This window comes from Grampus griseus, assembly GCF_964374135.1.
Source record: "Grampus griseus genome assembly, chromosome: X".
NCBI lineage: Eukaryota > Metazoa > Chordata > Mammalia > Artiodactyla > Delphinidae > Grampus > Grampus griseus.
The window spans coordinates 105613277-105633291 of NC_138999.1; the positions used below are offsets into that span (position 1 = coordinate 105613277).

A 20015-nucleotide genomic window follows, 5' to 3' on the forward strand; every position below is an offset into this window, starting at 1 on the left:
TTCTAACAATGTATCATGTTTTTAATGCCAGGCACATTATGGGTGCACAACAGTCATTGAATGGATCACTCTCCCATAAATAATCACTGTGCTCATCAATTTCTGCAAATTATAATTACCTGAAAAGGGGCATCAAGATTTATATCCCTGGGCTTCCCTGGTGGCGCAGTGGCTGAGAGTCCGCCTGCCGATGCATGGGACACAGGTTCGTGCCCCGCTCCGGGAGGATCCCACATGCCGCGGACCGGCTGGGCCCGTGAGCCATGGCCGCTGAGCCTGCGCGTCCGGAGCCTGTGCTCCGCAACGGGAGAGGCCACAACAGTGAGAGGCCCACGTACCGCAAAAAAAAAAAAGATTTATATCCCTTTGCGAATTCTAAAATACACTCAGAATGTCTCAATCTTTTTTAAAAATAAAGCCTTTATTGTCATTCTTTCTCTTAAAAAAATTAATTTGCATAGTTATCATTGGTTCTAAGGAACTGAAGAATAAATGAATAATTCTAGGCATCATTTCAGCCCACTGTCTACCCCAGGTACAGAGGTAAGCAAATAGGATTTTCTCATATTATTGGATAAGATGTCTGTTATTTGGAAACATTGTAGTCCATGGACTAAGACACAAATAAGAAGAAAGAGCTAGGAATCTTATCTTTGCTAAGTTATTTTGAATAAGCAACAATATACACAATGATATACAATCATTTGAGAAAACTATTGTTTATTTAGAAAAAGGGTTACATGGGTAGAATTCATTAGATAAAAAAACTTTATTTTAAAAATGTCACTGTGAAACTTTTCCAGATTAAAGTTAAGCAATACAAAGCTCCTGTAGCTGTAGACTTAAAAGACAATTAATTTTCGATCCCCCCGCCCAGATTTTTCTAACATAATTACAAGAAAAAATGGCAAGGGACAAGGGAGTGCTGGTACCTTTTTTTTTCTAACAGGTTTTAATGTCTTACACATAGTATATAAAATGATTCCTAGGCATTGCATAAGACACTGCTCCCACTTTGATTTTTACTAATATTAAAAACAGGCCAAATAATAAATTAAAACTGAGTTTTTAAATGAGGTAAATTCAAGAGGGTTCAATAATTGTTTATTTTCCATTTCAAACAATAAAAAGGAAGCATTTCAAATTGAAAAAAAAACCTAAACTCAGGCAATATTTAGTTAACCTAAAGGGAAATTCTGTACATATGTAACCTTATTTGCTTCTTGGAAACTGTATACAGCACATTGTGCTAAAAATATGGAAGTTAATACTTTCAGCCATTTACTGAAAATAAACATGTAGAAACTAAGCAACAAGTTAAATACAATAATGCACAACTCAACAATTTTAAGTTTTCGGCATGGAGCAATAGAGCAGATCACTGAATAATTTAAGGAGATGCAAACGGGCCCTCTTCGTTCATAATTCTTGGCAATCTACTCAGGACAATAAATTTCTGGTCACAGCTGAACAATTTCATTCCAATCTCATCTGAAAGAAACAAAGTGATTATATTGATAGATAAGAAAGGCATTGGTAGGGGGCAGGGAGGAAGGAGAGGGGATGGATGGAAGGGGGAAGGAGGGACAGATGAAAGGAGGAGGGAGGGAGGGAGGGAAGAAGGGAGGAGAGGAGGAGGAGGAAGGAAGGAAGATTTAAGAAAATCAATGAGTTCTGTCAATAACAAAGGCTTGAATTAAGTCCCTAAATAAGGATGAAATATTTGTGTATTTCTTATTGCCTATTCTTAGAAACCACTAAAGATAGGTACATTATGATGAATTTAAAAAAAAACAAACCACAGAACATTTTGTCTGTGAGAGAGGGAAAGGGGGAGTGGGGGGAGGGGAGGGAGGAAAAAATGAAATAGAATTCCACAGGGACAAGCAATAGCTTGTCAAAAGTAAACAGAACACATAACCGTGAAAAGGAACCAATTTTACCTGATCAACAAAAAAAGAGAAAAATGACATCACATTTTTCACAAGGACATGATTTTAATAGTTACTTATATTAAGATGCAATGTCTGCTAAATTATAAAAATTGCTTTAAAAATATATTGACTTAATTATACTCATTTCCTTTCCTTTATGTATTGACATTTTTCAAATACTGCATATTGAAATAAATTCAAAACATGATCATTACAACATGTGGCAAATAGTTTCATATCTGCCTAACATTGTTCTCATTCAAATTTTAATCTAATGCTTAACGCATTAAACTTTATTGATGAAAATACTACATTCACATATTTCATTAAAACCAGAGCTAGAAGGGCCTTAGAAAATAATCACACTTGCATGATATGCTGACAAATAATTTACATATCGTTTCTATACAGTATTCTGTTCACGCCATGTATAATCTTGACATTACCAATTATAATTATAGATACATTAATGTTGAACTTACAGTTTTAATACTTAAAAATCATTGTTCCTGTTCATCACTGATGAATGGATAAACAAAATGTGGTACACATCCATACAATGGAATAGTATTCAGTTATAAAAAGAAATCAATTTCTGATACATGCTACAACATGGATGAACCTTGAAAACATGATGCTAAGTGAAAGAAGCCACATATAACAAAAGGCCACATATTGCATGATTCCATTTTTATGAAATGTCCAAAACAGGCAAATCCATCGAGACAGAAAATACATTAGTTGTTTCCAGAGGCTGCAGGAAGGAGAGAATTGCAGGTGACTGCTAACAGATGCAGGGTCTCTTCTGAGGGTGATGGAGATGTTCTGGAATTACTGGTGATGGTTACAACACAGGGATATACGAAAAACCACTTTTAAATGGAATATTTTATAAGAACTTCATCTCAATTTTTTTTAGCTGCAAAAAAAGTCAATGTTCCAATAAAGAGAATCACGGTATCAGCATGATCATAATTAGAATAAAAAATGCCTATTATGAAAATGTCATAATTACTGGGCAAGGGAAATTCTGATGACACATTTAAGGGCACATTAAAGGATAAAACTGCTATTGCTGTTAAAACATGTGAAGATGATCTTTCCCAGGAACTGAAATTAAAATTTTTACAAGAAGCCAAAATCCTCAAGCAATATAATCATCCCAATATTGTCAAACTTATCAAAGTTCGCACACAAATACAGTCTATCTACATGATTAAGGAACTGGTTCCAGGAGTCGATTTCCTCTCCTTTCTGAGAAAGAAGGATGAACTAAAACAGTTAGTGACATTTTCATTAGATGCTGCTTCTGGATGGCAAATCTCGAGTAAACATTGTATACACAGGAACCTTGCTGCAAGAAACTGCCTGGAGGTGAAAATAATGTTCTGAAAATCAGTGACTTTGGAATGTCTCATGAAGAGGATGGTAGTGTGTATTCATCTTCTGATTTAAAGCAGATTCCCATTAAATGGACAGCACCAGAAGCTCTTAATTATAGGAGATATCGTTCTGAGAGTGACGCATGGAGCTGTGGCATCCTCCTCTAGGAGACCTTCAGCTTAGGGGTCTGTCCATACCCTGGAATGACAAATCAGCAAGCACAAGAGCAAGTGGAAAGAAGATACTAGATGTCAGTCTCTCAGCAGTAACCAGAACATATTTATAAAATAATGACGTCTTGGTATTACAAACTTGAAAACCACCCCAAGTTCAGTGAACTTCAGAAAGAACTGCCATCAAGAAGAAAGTCACATAGTGATGAAACAGCACCAAATTCAGACTTCAGGACTCTATCTTCCAGCAGAGTAATATTTTATTCTCATTAATAATAAGTTTATATCACCTTACCTGGAATATTCTTCTTCTTGTTTATTAACTAGTTTTTTAAATATGTGCAACTTTAACCATTGTAATAAGAAAGCACAGGTTCTAAATGCAAGAGATCCCTCAAATCTATCTTTTCACATCTAGGACTGTTTATGTTTCTCAAAGGGTTTCTACTTCAGGCTCAGTTCAGAGTTGACTGTCCTCCATCCTAGACACCTCTACTCTCTCAGTGCTATAAACTGCATTGGTAATACCATCTGTGCAGGATACACTCCAACAAAAGGTGGCCTTCCACTATGCTAAGACAAGATTACATTTGTAAACATCACTTCCTATTGGGAATTATCTGGACAACTTTTAAGGTTGTCATTTCCCTCTGTTCCACCATGCCCTCCTCCTTTGTCAGGGCATCAGAAAACTATGCATGAAATGCCCTCAAAGAGTACCCTTTCAGGGTTGAGGAAGTTGATTTTAAATGATGTTACTTTATAGACAGCTGTGACAGCAAGAACGAAGTCTGAAACGTTAGGTCTGGGTGAAAGAGCAGCTAGACTGGTGATCAAAATAGAGAAGAAAGGCAAATAGAAAATCAGCCTTATTATCAGAGCCATGCCTTTATAAACACACACACACTTTCTATTTTTATGATCAAAAAGGTCCTAAGAAATGTTTCAATAGTTCATAGACTCCTCATAAAAGAACCCTTTGGGGCTTCCCTGGTGGCGCAGTGGTTGAGAGTCCGCCTGCCGATGCAGGGGACACGGGTTCGTGCCCCGGTCCGGGAGGATCCCACATGCCGCGGAGCAGCTGGGCCCGTGAGCCATTGCCGCTGAGCCTGCGCGTCCGGAGCCTGTGCTCCGCAACGGGAGAGGCCACAACAGTGAGAGGCCTGCGTACCGCGAAAAAAAAAAAAAAAAAAAAAAAAGAACCCTCTGGATGGCAACAAAATTTATTTAGAGAAACTATAAAATACAAGCCCAGTGAATTAAAAAATTATTCCTGGTTAATCCTAGTACGTGTACACATACACACACAGGCACGCACATGCCAAGTACAAAGGTACACATGGATGAAGTTGACAGAAGAGTCCAATGAACATTTACAAGAAAGAAAGAAGTTACAGGAGAAAGATATAGGGACAGCCATCCTAATTCCACTTTACTCCTTCATTTACCCTTAAACTGCTGCCTAGCAATTCTTATCATAGCAAACACACTTCCTGAGGTATCCCAAGTGGATAAAATGGAACAGTTAAAACTAGGATTCTACTGAACTGAATCTCAGCATACCCAGGGGTGCCTCTCAAGATAAATGTGTGTGTGAGGAATATGTGTCACACTCAAGGGTAAATGTGGCATGGGAGCCTTTTGGAAGTGCTCATGCCTACATCCAGATAAAGAACAGCACAGCACCTGAGTGAAAATTTGGTCTGCCTTAAGTGGAAGAAAGGAAATAGAAAATTCCTCCTGTTCTCTCCAACTGTTTGGTGCCTATGAATATCAGTGTACAGAACTCACTGATACTTTAAAGGATGATAATGAAGAGAAAAATAGTTTAGGTCTATCATTTCAATCTCCTAACAAGACTTTTTTACACATTTAATGATTGCTACATACAGACCCAGATGAAAGTATAATAAACCTGCCCTCAAAAAATATGTTGCAGCACACAAAGCAACTTCTTAAACAGTATACTATCAAATGCTATAAATACACTGAACCTTCTTCTGGGGGCAAAAATAGTCAGTGATGTTTCTCCTCAATTCCAAAGAGATATAGTTAATACTCCTGTACATAGCTCTCCATGTAAAGTTAAGAGTATCTGAAACATAGCAGGTAATAAAGAAAAATACTTGATTGTTTGATTAGAAGGAAGAGATGAAGTTACTGCCTTCAACAAGACCACAATCTAAGGAGAGGGATATGTAACACATTCATATATACATAGGAATCAGTGACTAGGACTCTATAGGCAAGCTGACACACACGTGTAAGCAATGGGAAACTACTGAGGAAGATACTTAATTGAACACTTCCTACTCCAACACATATTATTACCAGCATCTAGGACTGTGTCTCAACATGGTAACACATTCCTAAAATAAGCAAACTTGGAGCAGTTAGGAGGTCAGTTTCCAAGTATGGACTGAAGAAGAAAGGCTCAGAACAGGAATTACAAAATCGATTGCTTACAGGGGCTACTATAAAATGGAAACAAATGGAAGTGAGCTGGGTGGGGCCTGAATGAGGTAAACTACAAAAAAAGACCCACTCTATTTAAGGGGAACAAGCACCTAGGCAGGTCTAGCTGACTGTTGCCATGCAGAAATCAGGACACAATGTTGCCAGATGTTCCAGTTCTTCAAAAGAAAATGAAATTTGGATTTTGTCAACTCTTTTGATTTTTAAAGGCAACTTTTTTTTTAATGTTAAATATTGTGCAAGGCCAAGAAGGTATGTCTAATAAGCCACATTCTGCCTAAGGGCTGAGAATTTGCAACCCTGGGTTTAAACGATAAGAGTTAGGTTACACGTAAGAGACCAGAGGTGAGAGACAGACCTGTAAAATATATTATTAGGCTTCACTGGAGTATTAGAATAGGAATGTAGTATACTACAAATGCAGATGGATAGGATAGAGTTAATTGCTAATATTCTTTGAAATTAAGAGCCAAGAATCCAGAATCAAAGTGCAAGAAGACTGAGCTTCTCAAAACCTAGAAGCAAGTCTCAGTTTAGCAGTCTCTAGTTCACAAAAGGACTCTCAAAAAGTTAGCTGAACTCAGTGAATTGAGGACCACACATATCAATTTACAATTGCGAAGCTAAAGAATGCTTCTAAGTGGAAATTTTTCATAGACAGGAATTTTTGAAGATTAAACTAGGGGAAACAGTTAAAGGCAAAGCAGCTAGTAGTGTTCAAGAGACTAAATTAAGGAAAGAGTAGATGAATTTGGACGAAGACATTAGCAATAACGAGTAACAGGAGATACAGAGAACAAGCAAAAAGGATTTTGCAACAAAACATTATGAAACAGGAAAAGAAGACTCTGGAAGGAATTTAATCTGGGTCACATTTATATATTGTATTTTCTTAACTCTAACATGATCATTTTAATGTTTTTGAAATCAAGGTGATACATACAAATCAATGTCATTTCTCTATCCACTTTTCTCAAAAAACAGTTCTAGAAACCAACAATGAATCTTACAATTAATGACATCTCTGGCTCATGGAAATGTGACATGTGTAGCAGTTCTCCTTTCTGTAGAATATAAAATAAATTAAAAAGGGAGCAGGGAGCAGCAGATTTGAAGTAGCCTAAAGGTAAATGGTGCCAATAAGAAATGATGAGACCTCTAAATGAAAAGGAAGAACCACATTAAGACTTGACCAACCCTAGAAGGTATCCAACAGAAGGCAGCCACAGACAGCCCAAAAAAAGGGAAAAAATCAACCGGTGCCTCACAAAGAGTCTACCCAAGAAGAGAGTAAAGAGAGATGTCCAAAATCACAATGAAATTGTCGACGACCATGACTGGCCCACTGCTAATGAAGATATAAGAGGCAGAGTGTTTTTGTTTTCTTTAATAAGGGGACCAGGTGAAAGCAAGAAGTAAAAAGCAAAACGCCAAACTGAAACAAAGGTTATGGTGAAGAATAAAAAAAGAAGATTAAGAGTTTATGGTTCACTGGGGAAGACAGCTAGTGGTTAGGGTGGGCAATGGCTAGAATTTAAGAATAGGTAATAATATTTCTTTTATAATCTTTCTAATTTTAAAAAATCTACTGAATTCTAAATGCTCTCTCATAATTCTCATCCACCCTTCTGTAATACTTAGATAACAAGCACAAAATAACAGAACAGAAAAAGCACACTATTTGTCAAGAAGTTACCTACCTGGCAACCTCAAATCCCTGCTTTGCAGCCAAAATAAACAGGACAAAATCCATACTCTAAAGCTCACACCTTTATACAAAACAGGCTCTCAGACATTTCTCACTCTTAAACAACTGTAAACCGCCTTGGCTATCTATCCAGTTTCATTAGAAGATTAGAAGCAGCAAATAATATTAGGAGGAGGGTAGAGAAAGCAAGTATACTTGATATCATTAAAAAGTGACAGCTAATATGGAAACCAGAAAATTGTTGATTCTTCAACGACTTCTAATACAGCCATCTCAAACCATTAAATGTAGAGGGCAAATCATCCTACATACACCTCAATAATCCTAAGGCATCACACCAAACAATAACTATTCAAGTGATGATCTGAGTGCTCAGAAAAGATTATATTAAGGTTCTGAACAGTCCGTCCACATACAATTTATTTAAGATGGATAAAACACTTTTAAAATCTCACATAAGGCATAACTACTTTGAAAACAAAGTTGCATATTTTAAATTCCAGAACTAAAAGCACAGACCATATTTTTGGCTTTGCAAAACATGGGCAGTGGTAGAAAGAGAGGCAGGAAACTTAAAACTCTGGATAACGTGTCTGCATGAAAGGCAAAAAGAAGATCAGAGAACACTGAAGGGCAAGAAGACCTATGTTTGCATATTGGTGTGTCAGCTAATATCTCTGTCACCCTCTTCTACTTAACCTCTTAGAGTCTCAGTTTCTTCATCTGTAAAATGCAGATACCACCATCACCTACAAGGTACTTTAAAAAAGTAACTATCCAGAGAAGATGGGAATGAGTGGTGAAGAGAAAGCCAGATGTTTTTAAATACATCTTGGTGCTTTAAAAAAAAAAAAAAAGGCATAGCTAACAGCAAGCTTAAAATGAAAACAGCTTAAAAATAACCGGGAATCTTGTCTCGCATCTTTACCCAAAGACCTGACCATTATATTTAGGTGAAAAACTCTAGCTGTATCTTGCAAAATGGATCTAGTTTCTTCAACATTATCAGACCTCATTTTATATTTCTATCTTTAAATGAAAAGAGGTGAGAGAACACTCACCTTGATTGAAAGTCTTCATTATCTGTGCTTGTCCGAGGACTTATGAGTAGATGACAAATTAAGGGAAAACAACTTTTGGGGGGAAAAAAAGAATGCTGTCTCATCTTTTAGTATAATCCCTCAGCTTGCAGGCCTAATTGGCTCTTACCAGCCTGGTAGCCTCAAACTCTACCAGCTCTTCTCATCTGCCACATCATCTTGCCCTGCTACTCCCCATGCCCCCAGCCCAAGGGACTCTCTGTTCCCTTTCTTCCTCTCGGTGGTAGAGCCAGAGGGACTTTAAATCCCTTGATGGCATAAAACAATCTCAGTCACCAAAGAAGTTTAAAAAACAATCAAGTCTCCCATTTCCACGTTTTGTACATCTGAGAGGGTTAACTGGAGAGACCATTTAAAAGGTAGTAAGTCCTTGAGCATTTAGACCACATACCACATACTAGGGTACAATTCTAAATAAGACCAGTATCAAAGCTTTCCATTATACTGATTAAAAACATCAATAAGATGAAAAGGATATTGTTTCTTCTCTTCCTTTCCTCCTGAACTGTCCCGTTTCTCTTTCTTTTCTATCTTTTCTTTATCATGCCTGGACTCCTATAACGAATGGTGGAATTAGTTGGGGAAGGGAAAACCAAATATAAAAATCAGCTCAAAATCTCTTTTCATCACTCACCAGTCATAAATTTTTCTTCAAACTTATTTAATATGACACCAAAAGCACAAGCAACAAAAGAAAAAAACTGGACTTCATCAAAAGTAAAAACTTTCATGCATCAAAGAACACTATCAAGAAAGTGAAAACACAACCTACAGAACAGGAGAAAATATTTGCATATCATATATCTCATAAGTGTCTAATATCAAGACTACGTAAAGAATTCTTACAACTGAGCAACAAAAAGACAAACAATCCAATTAAAAAATGGCCAAAGCATCTGAATAGATTTCTCCAAAGAAGATATACAAATGGCCAACAAGTACATGAAAAGATGCTCGACATCATTAGTCATTAAGAAAATACAAAATCAAAACAACAATGAGATACTACTTTACACCCACTAGGATGGCTACAATAAAAACTAAATAAATAAAAATAAAAACAGAAACAGAAAATAACAAGTGTTGGCAAGGATGTAGGGAAATTGGCACCCTCATACATTGCTGGTAGAAATGTAAACTGTGCAGCCACTGTGGAAAACAGTTTGGCGGTTCCTCAAAAAGCTAAACATAGCATTACCATATAACCCAGATATTCCACTCCTGGGTATATACACAAGATCATTGAAAACAGGTATTCAAACAAATACTTCATAGCAGCACACCAATGTTCATAGCAGCACAATTCACAATAGCCAAAAGGTGGAAAACAAGACAAAAGTCCATCAAGTGACGAGTGGATGAACAAGTATGGTATATTCGTAAAATGGAATATTACTTAGCCATGAAAAGAAATGAAGTACTGATACATGTAACACCATGAAGAATCTCAAAAACATTATGCTAAGTGAAAGAAGTCAGACACAAAAGGCCACATTATAATACAGTTCCACTTATATGAAACAGCCAAAGTTTTTGATAAGTCCACAGAGACAGAAAGCAGATTCATAGTTGCCGGGGGGTGGGGGTGGGGAAGGGGTGATGGAGAATGACTGCTTAATGAGTATGTGGTTTCCCTTTGGGGTGATGAAAATGTTCTTGAACTAGACAGAAATGATGAGTGCAAGCACTGCAAATATACTAAATGTCACTGAATGGTACATTTTAAAATGGTTAATTTTATGTGAATTTTACCTCAATTTAAAAAATACTTATTTAAAAGGAGCAGCCTCCCTTTTAAAACGATCACCTTATAATTTTCCAAAACTGCTTTTAAGAACTATGAATATATGGCATATATGTTGAATATATATCATAATGATGCTTTGTAAACACTTTACACTTTAGTAATGGCTTGCTTACTTTATGGCAGATGCATCAGATGTATTCTATCATCCATTAGTATCTAAGAGAATGCACACTATACTTAATTTTAAAATCAAATATGAGTTGTGAACACATAAGTTTATTAGGAAAAAATGTTATAAAAATGTGTTTAAAAATCAGAATTAATAAAGACTTTATAACAGTGTGATGATCAGGGAGAATACATGCGACCATATTTTAACCTCATGAATGAAGAGAAACTAAAAGAACTGTTGTCAGAGAAAAAAGAAAACACGAAAAGAAAGGCTGAAACTCAATGAAAAGAAGTAGCTGGGAGTGGAATGGAGAGGAAGGGAATTTCAGAGGTAAACTAATTCCACCCTCCCAGTAATTTGGGACTGAACTGGCTCAAGTTCTCCAAGATAACCTGCCCTCCCCCAAAGCCTCCTCTTCCTGCCCCCAAATAATTAACAAAAGACTACTTGACTACAAAAAAACCTCAGTATTTGCTAAATTTTCTAATGGGTGATTTTCTAAGAAAAAGTATATTGTTCTTTTTGTTCTTGTAATTTACCTTTTTGCCACCAGAGGAGATTTTATCCATTTTTTCAGATTTAAATGAGTCACCGCCTTTTTCTTTGCCTGACGATTTTGACTTATTTTTTTCCTTGTCTTTCTCATTTGGATAAGGAGACTCACACGGACTCTCACTTTTGTGTTTTGAAACCCCCACTAAAATTATAAAAGAGAATCATGAAAGCCTTTTCCAATTCAGTTTGATGACTGCTTGGGAAGTATTAATAAGTCTACCTACTTGTTCCATTTTCCTCTTTCCGCCTCTTGGTTAAGTCCGGTGGCACTTCTCGGTCATTGTTTGAGTGATCCTAGAACCAAGAATTGTGAACTACATTGATCAAGAGTTTTTGTTTTAAAGTATTACTTTTATACAAGAAGAGAATAGCTAGTAACTAGCATTGGAGAATATCTGTGGTGCTTTCACATACTTGGTAAAATGACATGAAAGACAAGCAGAGCTGGTAGAGATTATTAGGCTGAAGATCCTTATTACTGACTACAGTGAAAATACCAGTTAAAACACTAAATAATAGACTGTCATGCAACAAACTAGTACTTTAAAAAAGGCAACAAACACACTACTGTACATGATAATGAGCTTTCCAAACTAATTTTTAAAAAATTACAAACCCTTTTCCGGTCTTTCCTGTCCTTTTCATCTTTTTTTTCTCTTTCTCTGGATCTTTCCCTCGACTTGTCCAAATCTTTCTTGTCCATTTCTCTCTCCTTACTCTTGGACAGTGGTGGAGGAGTATGATTAATGTAGAGCTGTTAAATTAAGGCAATATTACTAAAGATTATTAGTTTTCCAGTATTGGCATCATTTGCTTGATTGTTTATTTAATGAAAGACATTTGGTAGTAGACCCAAAGTCAAAACTGGTCAGCTGTCTGGATTATGAGAGGTAAAATAAAAGAGCATGGCACAAATTACGCAAAGAATTCAATTCTTGACCTTATAAAAATTATCATTTTTTTAACTCAACCAGTTCATTTCTGCCTCAACTGAGATTTTTATTAGTAAATTCACAAGCTACAGTTCCTTATATAGCTCTATTGTGAAGACCCATAACCACCATTATTACAAGAGTCCATATGTGAAAAATAGTGACTGAATTTTCTCTACTGCAAACAAACAAAAAAATACAAACCTCTACACAATCATGGAAATTTAAAATAGTTTTACCATCCACTGATAAGCAATTGATGACAGTGAGCAAAAGTATAAAATAAAACCTAGCCTTGACTTTACTAATAAGTCTTTTCTGCCTCAGTGTATACCATGCATAGATTATCCTAAATACTGTTATAATAAAGGCTGCATATTCACTACTTCTAAAAGCGCTCCAATTTCTGTCAAATAATCACAACTGATTGTAAAATTTGTCTTACTGGTTCTAAATAGCTCAGAAAGCCATATTGTCAGTTAAGGTTGATAAAACAACTCAGACTGAAAAATGATAAACCAATATTCTCTTTTACCTATTCTTTCTCCAATGAAAGGCCCATAGACAATAAAACAGCCAAAGATCAAGGATATGCTAATTCTAAATAATTAAGAGGTAATCTTACTTATGCAAGTTGTAAATATGGAAATCCATTCTAAAACAAAATATTAAGGAAATAATAAGACACCTAACCTTACGGCATTTATAACTGTGCTACAAGCTTACGTTTAACTTAAGACATTAAAAATGTTAGGCAGCAGAATACTGAATATAACTCATTACATAACTACACAATTCTAGATATAACTTGGGAATGAAAAGAACAGTGAGTCAAAAGTCAAATATTTTTACACAAAGAAATCCTTTGGTATTCAAAGGAATACATGAAAAAAGACAGCCATCAGTTTGAGAATTAAATTAACACTTGTTTTTTTAACACCACCAAATATTTTCAATTCAGTTTGCTCAGAAATACTGCCATAGCAATGCATAAGTAGATTCTTTAAAATTTCAATGTTTAAAAGTTGATGATCAACTGAAATAGACAAAATGTTTATTAATAACAAAGAGCAAGAGAATGAGAAACAACCATAAAGTGCTTGTCCAAAAGGTACTCTTGCTGGGTATATGCCCTAAATGACACTATAATATTTTCTAATTGTGAGGTTTATTCACATCTTAAGTCAATACTATTTATGAAACTGACAAGACAAAGAAAGTAATATGTTATTACAATACTCAAAGAAGACTTATCTTAGGGAAGTATTGCTTAATTCTTCCAGTAAAAAATTTTTTTTGTTTGTGATTACAAATAAGCACGTGTACACACATACATACACACACACACACACACATACACCCCTCCACAAGAATGAAGTTTTTAAGTGTACCTAACTTGAATTCTGTATTGCAGAGAATTGGGAATCCTAGAAATTCTTAGTTTAGAAATGTACCAATTCTATTCCTTCTTTCTACCCTTCTAAGAATAGTTCTGATCACAATACTCTTTTCCACAAAAACATACAGTCTCTCATTGAGTACGGAATAAAATGCATATTCCTTAGCTTGGGTATTCCAAGCTCTTCACAACCCTTGCACAATTCTACCCTACTATGGAGTGACCCAATGTACTCTAGGCTGCGGCTACCGCTGCTCCCTAACACCCTGTGCTTCCCAGCAGTTCTCTTCACCAGAACGGTCGCTCATTTTTATCTTAATCTCTTAAACTCCTACTTTGCCTTCAAAGACAGATCGAAAGCCATCAGCACTTCAACATTCCCTCAACTCCACAAATCACTGTCCAGTGAACTCTTATTTTATATTAACCTTTTTTTTTGTGGCAGGAATTCCCAATTAATTTCATGTCATTTATTTTTGTCCATAACATAGTTTACAGGATAGTAGGGGAGCTAATGTGCTTTTTCTACTTTTACACACTTCCTAGTGTCTTGTACACATAGTGAGTACTCAATACGTGTTTGATGAATAAAATTAATGATTTGTTAAACTGATCTGCATGTAGCGTTGTCGGATTTGGGTTTTTTTTAAATTACTTTTATTCCTGATAATACTGGATCCTGTTTTTTACTGGCTTTTATCCTTGACATTGAGATCATTAGATCCAAAAAAACAATTTGACTGATCTTCAAATTCTGTTTAAGAGACCACTGCCACACTGACCCTTTTAAGGATACAATATATAAAGATGGCCTCACATGTAGGTTCAGGTTTGGTTGGTTGTAAATCCTTGTTTTAAGATGATGAACAGAATTAAAAGCTGAATTTTACTGAGGTGGTTATTGCTGCCCTCTGAAACTACAGAGAAGCTTGGTTTAAAGGAGCATGCTTTTGGGCTTCTCTGGTGGTGCAGTGGTTGGGAGTCTGCCTGCCAATGCAGGGGTGACGGGTTCGTGCCCCAGTCCGGGAAGATCCCACATGCCGCAGAGCGGCTAGGCCCATGAGCCATGGCCGCTGGGCCTGTGCGTCCGGAGACTGTGCTCCGCAACGGGAGAGGCCACAACAGTGAGAGGCCCGCGTACCGCAAAAAAAAAAAAAAGGAGCAAGGTGAACTGACAGAAAAGATTTGGACACTAAACTAGAATCCCACTTGAAAAGCCAAGTCCATGTGTATTACAAACTGAAAATAGTAACTAGTTTAGTAAAAAGGAGGATCCTAGGGGCAAAGTATAACTAAAAGGTCAAACTAGAGCAGGGAAACATTTTTATATGTATGATGACAAAGTAACCTGAAAAAATAGACACATACCTTTCAAATCCTCTAAAAAGTAAAAGCTACCACAGAAAGTTTAAATTATAGATCATTAATTTTAGAGAGCACTCAAAGTCCAGTGAAATTTTTTTTCTAAGACATTCATATGCTATTAAACTTTCTTAGACACACAAAAAATCAACATCAACTACTATGCTTTACCAAGTCCAAAGGCATAAGAGTTCATTTTGAATATTTACTGAATACCTAATCATATTGCCAGGTACCATACTAAGCACTAAGGATCTGAAAAGTGGTATGAGTTGCAATTTTTACAAGGGTATTCATATGCCATTTTCAAAATTTTCTGGTTGAATGTGGAATAAATCCATTGAATTTTAAATGCCCACAAAATCACCATCCTTTTTTTTTAAGCGGGGTGGGGGGATCACTATAATTTAAAAAATAAGACAAACACACGAAAGAAGTTAAGAACCCTTTCAACTACTATTGAAATGGGTGCTAAGAATCAAGGAATCATATTTTTTTTTGGAATTTTTGTTTTCATTGTGGTAGGAACACTTGAGGAACCTTAATTTTAGTCCAAGTTTTGGTACTAAGAAGTTATATGCCACTGGGAAAAGATCAAGAACTTTAGTCTCTTATTTGTTAAAAAAGACACTGCCACCTGCCCTACCTACCTCACAGCACTGTGATGAATATGAGATGAGATAACATATGTTTATCTCATATGTTTTATTTTCAAAAGGCTTTCACAAATGTAAGGAACCATAATCTTCATCATTGCTTAGAAAATCCAGTTAACTATAACAGCAGGTTTTCAACTGCTTCAAAATATGTTTCAGGAAATAAATATTCACAAGGTAACATTGTTAACCCATGAATTTAAAATAGTCCACACAAGCCACTGATGGTTAAGACTGACATACATACACAATCCCACTCTGGTTATGAAAACCTACTATACTGGAATACATATTCAATTTAGCAAATAAAAAGTTTTACTTTAAAAGAAAGCATTCACAGTTCAACTGATTCTCTTTTGATTAATACAGTATATTCTAAAAACAATGCTATAATTTTAGGACACAGGCACATCAGCTAATCTAAACTGTTAAAAATTAGTGCTTACTTGCCCAAAAGCCACAGACATTTCATTATAAAGCTAACAGTTCTAAAAGCAGTTAGTACTGTCAACTGGCTTTGTTTCAAAATATCATTTTTTACTGGTCCACCAGTAAGGAATCATACTTAGCAGCTATAAGAGGAGGCAAAGTAGAAAATCAAAGTGAAACAGGGTACAAATTTTATAATAATAAAGACAAAATAACATGAACATTGGACAATTCAACTATAACCATGAAATGAATGAACTCTGTAATAAGATACACAAACTGCACATGATTTTTAGTAGCAGAATCCTCAAGAAAGTAGAGTAATAGGCAAGAATTAATACTGACATGTAAACACAACCATCAAGTTGAGTATTCCCCTCCAGGAGAATGATTAGTTTACATTAACCATATTTCTTGATAATATGCTACAACTACCAAAAAGGTAGCTCAGCAGAGGCGATATAAAGATTTTTATGGGTTAAGATGGGCTCAGTTTTTAGAACAGTTATGTGAATGCATCAGATATATTTTTTGGCCTTTTGGGTTATCTAAAAAAGTTAGAAAACAGCCTGACAGATTTGTTTTGAGAAATTAAATAAGCCTACTCCTCAAAAGAAACCAACAACTCCTTCCTCAAATCTTAAACTTACTTTCAGATTTTGAAGCATAAAAGGATAATGCATAACAGCAAGGAGAGATTATAGAAAGGTTGCCACATTACACACATTTTATAACAATTTCATTAAAAGGGACCATTGTCATCCATTGTTTCAGTTTGTGATAGGTATTTTTAAAGGTTATTCCACTAACTTACTGAATTTACTAGGGTGAGGGTACCTACTCAATAAATGAAGTAAAGAATTTTTCTTTGTTTTACTTAGGCATGATGATTTTAAAAGACTCAAACCTTTGCTGAAGACTCCTTGAGTTCGATGAGACTGTCCTGTAGAAAATGAATGGAGATGACAGGTGAGCTGGCATAGTTCTCAGAACCCAGAGGAACTTTGGGAAGTATGGCTGTAACCTGGAAATAAACCAGCTACTTCTTGTGAGGATAAATCTCGTGATGTCATTGTTATATGAATATCAACAGTAAAAAACAAAAGCAAAACTATGTAATGGAATTGTAATGTTTAAAAAAAACTAAATTATATGTACTCATTGTAATAAACAAAAATCTTTCTCTGCTCAGAACTTTAAAATAAATGTCAATGCCACATTTTTCATAACACTGCATTTAAACTACAGATAATGGTAAAAGGCTTAAGAAAGCAAAACATTTTTTCTCCACAAAAAGTTTTAAATAGTGGAGGTCACTGTGGAAGAACAATATTGCCTTATATTTTCATAGTTTTTCTTTAATAGGGAGGTTTCAAATTTTCCTTTACTTGTGACTCCACCATAAATATATACACATTTTATCCTAGCCAGAAAACTCAGTGGCATTACATTAACAAGAAAACAAAATGTATTTATAAAAGAGTAATCACTTTTTTTTTTTGCAAAGTGCCTCTAACAGTGAATCTCATACCTCCCACAAAAAAAAGCACTTAAAAAAAGAAAGAAAATGAAATCAATTATGGTATTCAACCACAGTGCTCTTGATGAAGAATTAGTTAACTTACAGGTTTAAAAGTTCAACGTACTGCAAATTCAAAGATTCCATGAAATTAGATGAGTTTAGAATTAAAATTAAATATGGAGCAAGGAATGGCTACCCTGAGTCTTCAAGAAGGCTACACCCACGATTTTGTGCTGCAGTTGAATGCCTGGGGTTTCTCTTTGCTGGGTGGTAGAATTGGATGCCACATCTGCTTTTATCGTAACGCAAGGTTCAACTTGTTGGGAACCCAATGGGTATAAACAAACCTCCAAGGGAAGATACAACAGAAGCTGCATGCTCACTGAATATACACAACTACAGGAGAACTGATCACCAAGGAGACTTTAAAATGGAACTCCTTTCAAGACTCCTTCTTAGAAGGCACACATCGGTATGATGCTCATCAAGAAGCTTGATGAATTCAGAGGTATCTTGTTTATCCTGTATCATCCAGGAAGTCTTCAGTGCTATATATTCTTCAATATTTATGCCGAAAAATAGGCTTCATTCTGCTGAAAAGATTCATTTGCTTGTAGCTACCATTGCACTCCAAAAAAGACTGCGTAAAGCAGTGAGGCACTTCTGGGTAAAATTTCTCTTGCACTTTGAAACACTACAAAATTAGTGCTAGGTCCTTGAAGTTTTAATATTTTTATAAGAAAAATACTCAATAGGAAAAAAATATCAGTCCACCAATATGTAAAAAATTCATTTTCTAATGCAACATAAAACCTCCAGTGGCTCCAGTGAATACTTGGCACAAGACTTGAAGGAAGTCAGGACACGTATTCCAAACAGGTGAGCCTAACATGGACGCTGCCTTCCTCAGGCTATACTAACCTTTACTGTTGCGGAATGTGATGGAGAAGGGTAGGTATCAATTTTGCGACGTTTTTGTTCTGTTGGGATGAAAAGAAATAGTCACAATAAGGTATGTTTCCACTTTTTTCCACACACTTAAAAAAAAATCACCAACTTCTAAGGTTATCAAGTATTAGTTCCCCCTACTAAAGTCCCTAGATAACTTGCCATAATAACAAGACAAGAACCAACTTTATATTACAACAACCAAAGGTAAACAAATATAAATCAAACTTGCCCCTTTCAGGCTCTGCAATATCTGATCGGGGAACAGGTGACTTCAAGGACCCAGAAACTGGTGTTTTCTCTCCTTTAACGTTTTCCTTTAATTTCATTTCCTTTGCTATATCTCTTTCTCTGGATGGCTCCTTCTCTCTTTCCTTTTCTTGAGTCGACTTTGATTCTGCATTGGGGACAGTGGTCTTGAATTTCTCATCTTTAACTTTTTCTTCCTTCTTGAATTTTTCTTTCTCTTTGTCAGACTTAGGTGTTCTTTCCTTCGTCTCTCTTGCTTTTTCATCTTTATTTGGCCGTTCTTCCTTCGGTTTTTCTTTACCATCTTTACCACCAAGTACTCGGGCCTCTGGAGTAGTAGCTGGAGTCTTTTCTTTTTTCTCTTTTTCTTTCTCTTTCCCTTTTTCTTTGTCATTTTCTTTAACAGCTTTGCTGCTTAAGAATAAAAACATGACATTTTAAGACAAATGGTCATAAAATACATTCAATGTTATAAATCATAAAGCGTTTCTTACTGACTTCAAAAATTCTAGAACTATGAGTAGCCCTTTAAAAACTAAAGGACAACTTTAAGACAAGTAAAAAGCAAGTACTTCTTTATCCAGTAAATAATAACCAAATTCACAAATAGCAGATTAAAAAAGAATAATTAAAGTGATGTTAGGCCCTTTTTTTGTACATGTTCATAACCTTTGAGGATTACAAAGTAACAACCCCAAACTATCCCATAAGCCAACCAAGGGTGCTACCATCAGGAACTGGATTACTTGGCTGGATGGACCACTGGTCTAAATTAGTAGGCTTCTCTCATGTTAATTATTCTTACCCAGATTGTACACAGCAAACACTCAATCCTAAAATTTTTTTTTAACTTCACCACATACATTCCCCTGCATATCCCAGCAGAGGAAACAAAGTCAGTCTCAGCATTATACAAAACGTGAGAATGGTAAGCACATCATCAAAACAGCAGTATAGACAAAATTTCTCAGTCCAACAAAAATGACTTCCATAGTATTCATCTATCACCCTCTGTCATTCATGTCTAATGAGGTTGCTTAATCATGTAAGAATTCAGAATTCTGACATACAGCACAGTGTTCCTACCTGTTAGAGCCACTATTTCCATTGCTTGAATTCCCTTTTGGTGTGGCACTAGAAGCTTTATTAACTGCTTTCACACCACACTGAGATCTCTCCCTTGATTTATCTGAAATAAAGGTAAGGTTTTATTTGACAAGCCCCTAGATGTAAATAAGCTACAATTGCACAGCAAAATGATTAGAGACTAG

General features: G+C 35.8%; 1 protein-coding gene across 10 annotated transcripts in view; it reads right to left on the reverse strand.

Annotated features, from left to right (window-relative positions):
- Positions 1-740: 740 nt before the first annotated feature.
- THOC2 (THO complex subunit 2) overlaps positions 741-20015 on the reverse strand; it is a gene marked incomplete at its 3' end in the record, with an annotated part of 103221 nt that continues 83946 nt past the window's right edge. For 2 of the 10 annotated variants that reach the window (XM_082681228.1, XM_082681226.1), the window contains exons 30-39: positions 19831-19933; positions 18728-19158; positions 18469-18527; positions 16933-16968; positions 11864-12001; positions 11472-11541; positions 11232-11389; positions 9252-9328; positions 8735-8780; positions 741-3515 (exon numbers count right to left, since the gene is read on the reverse strand). In XM_082681228.1, the coding sequence (XP_082537354.1) occupies positions 8753-8780; positions 9252-9328; positions 11232-11389; positions 11472-11541; positions 11864-12001; positions 16933-16968; positions 18469-18527; positions 18728-19158; positions 19831-19933 (1100 nt within the window). Of the gene's footprint in view, positions 3516-8734; positions 8781-9199; positions 9329-11231; positions 11390-11471; positions 11542-11863; positions 12002-16932; positions 17050-18468; positions 18528-18727; positions 19159-19830; positions 19934-20015 lie in introns of those variants that run through there. The other 8 variants (XM_082681223.1, XM_082681221.1, XM_082681222.1 and 5 more) reach the window with 6 other exon arrangements.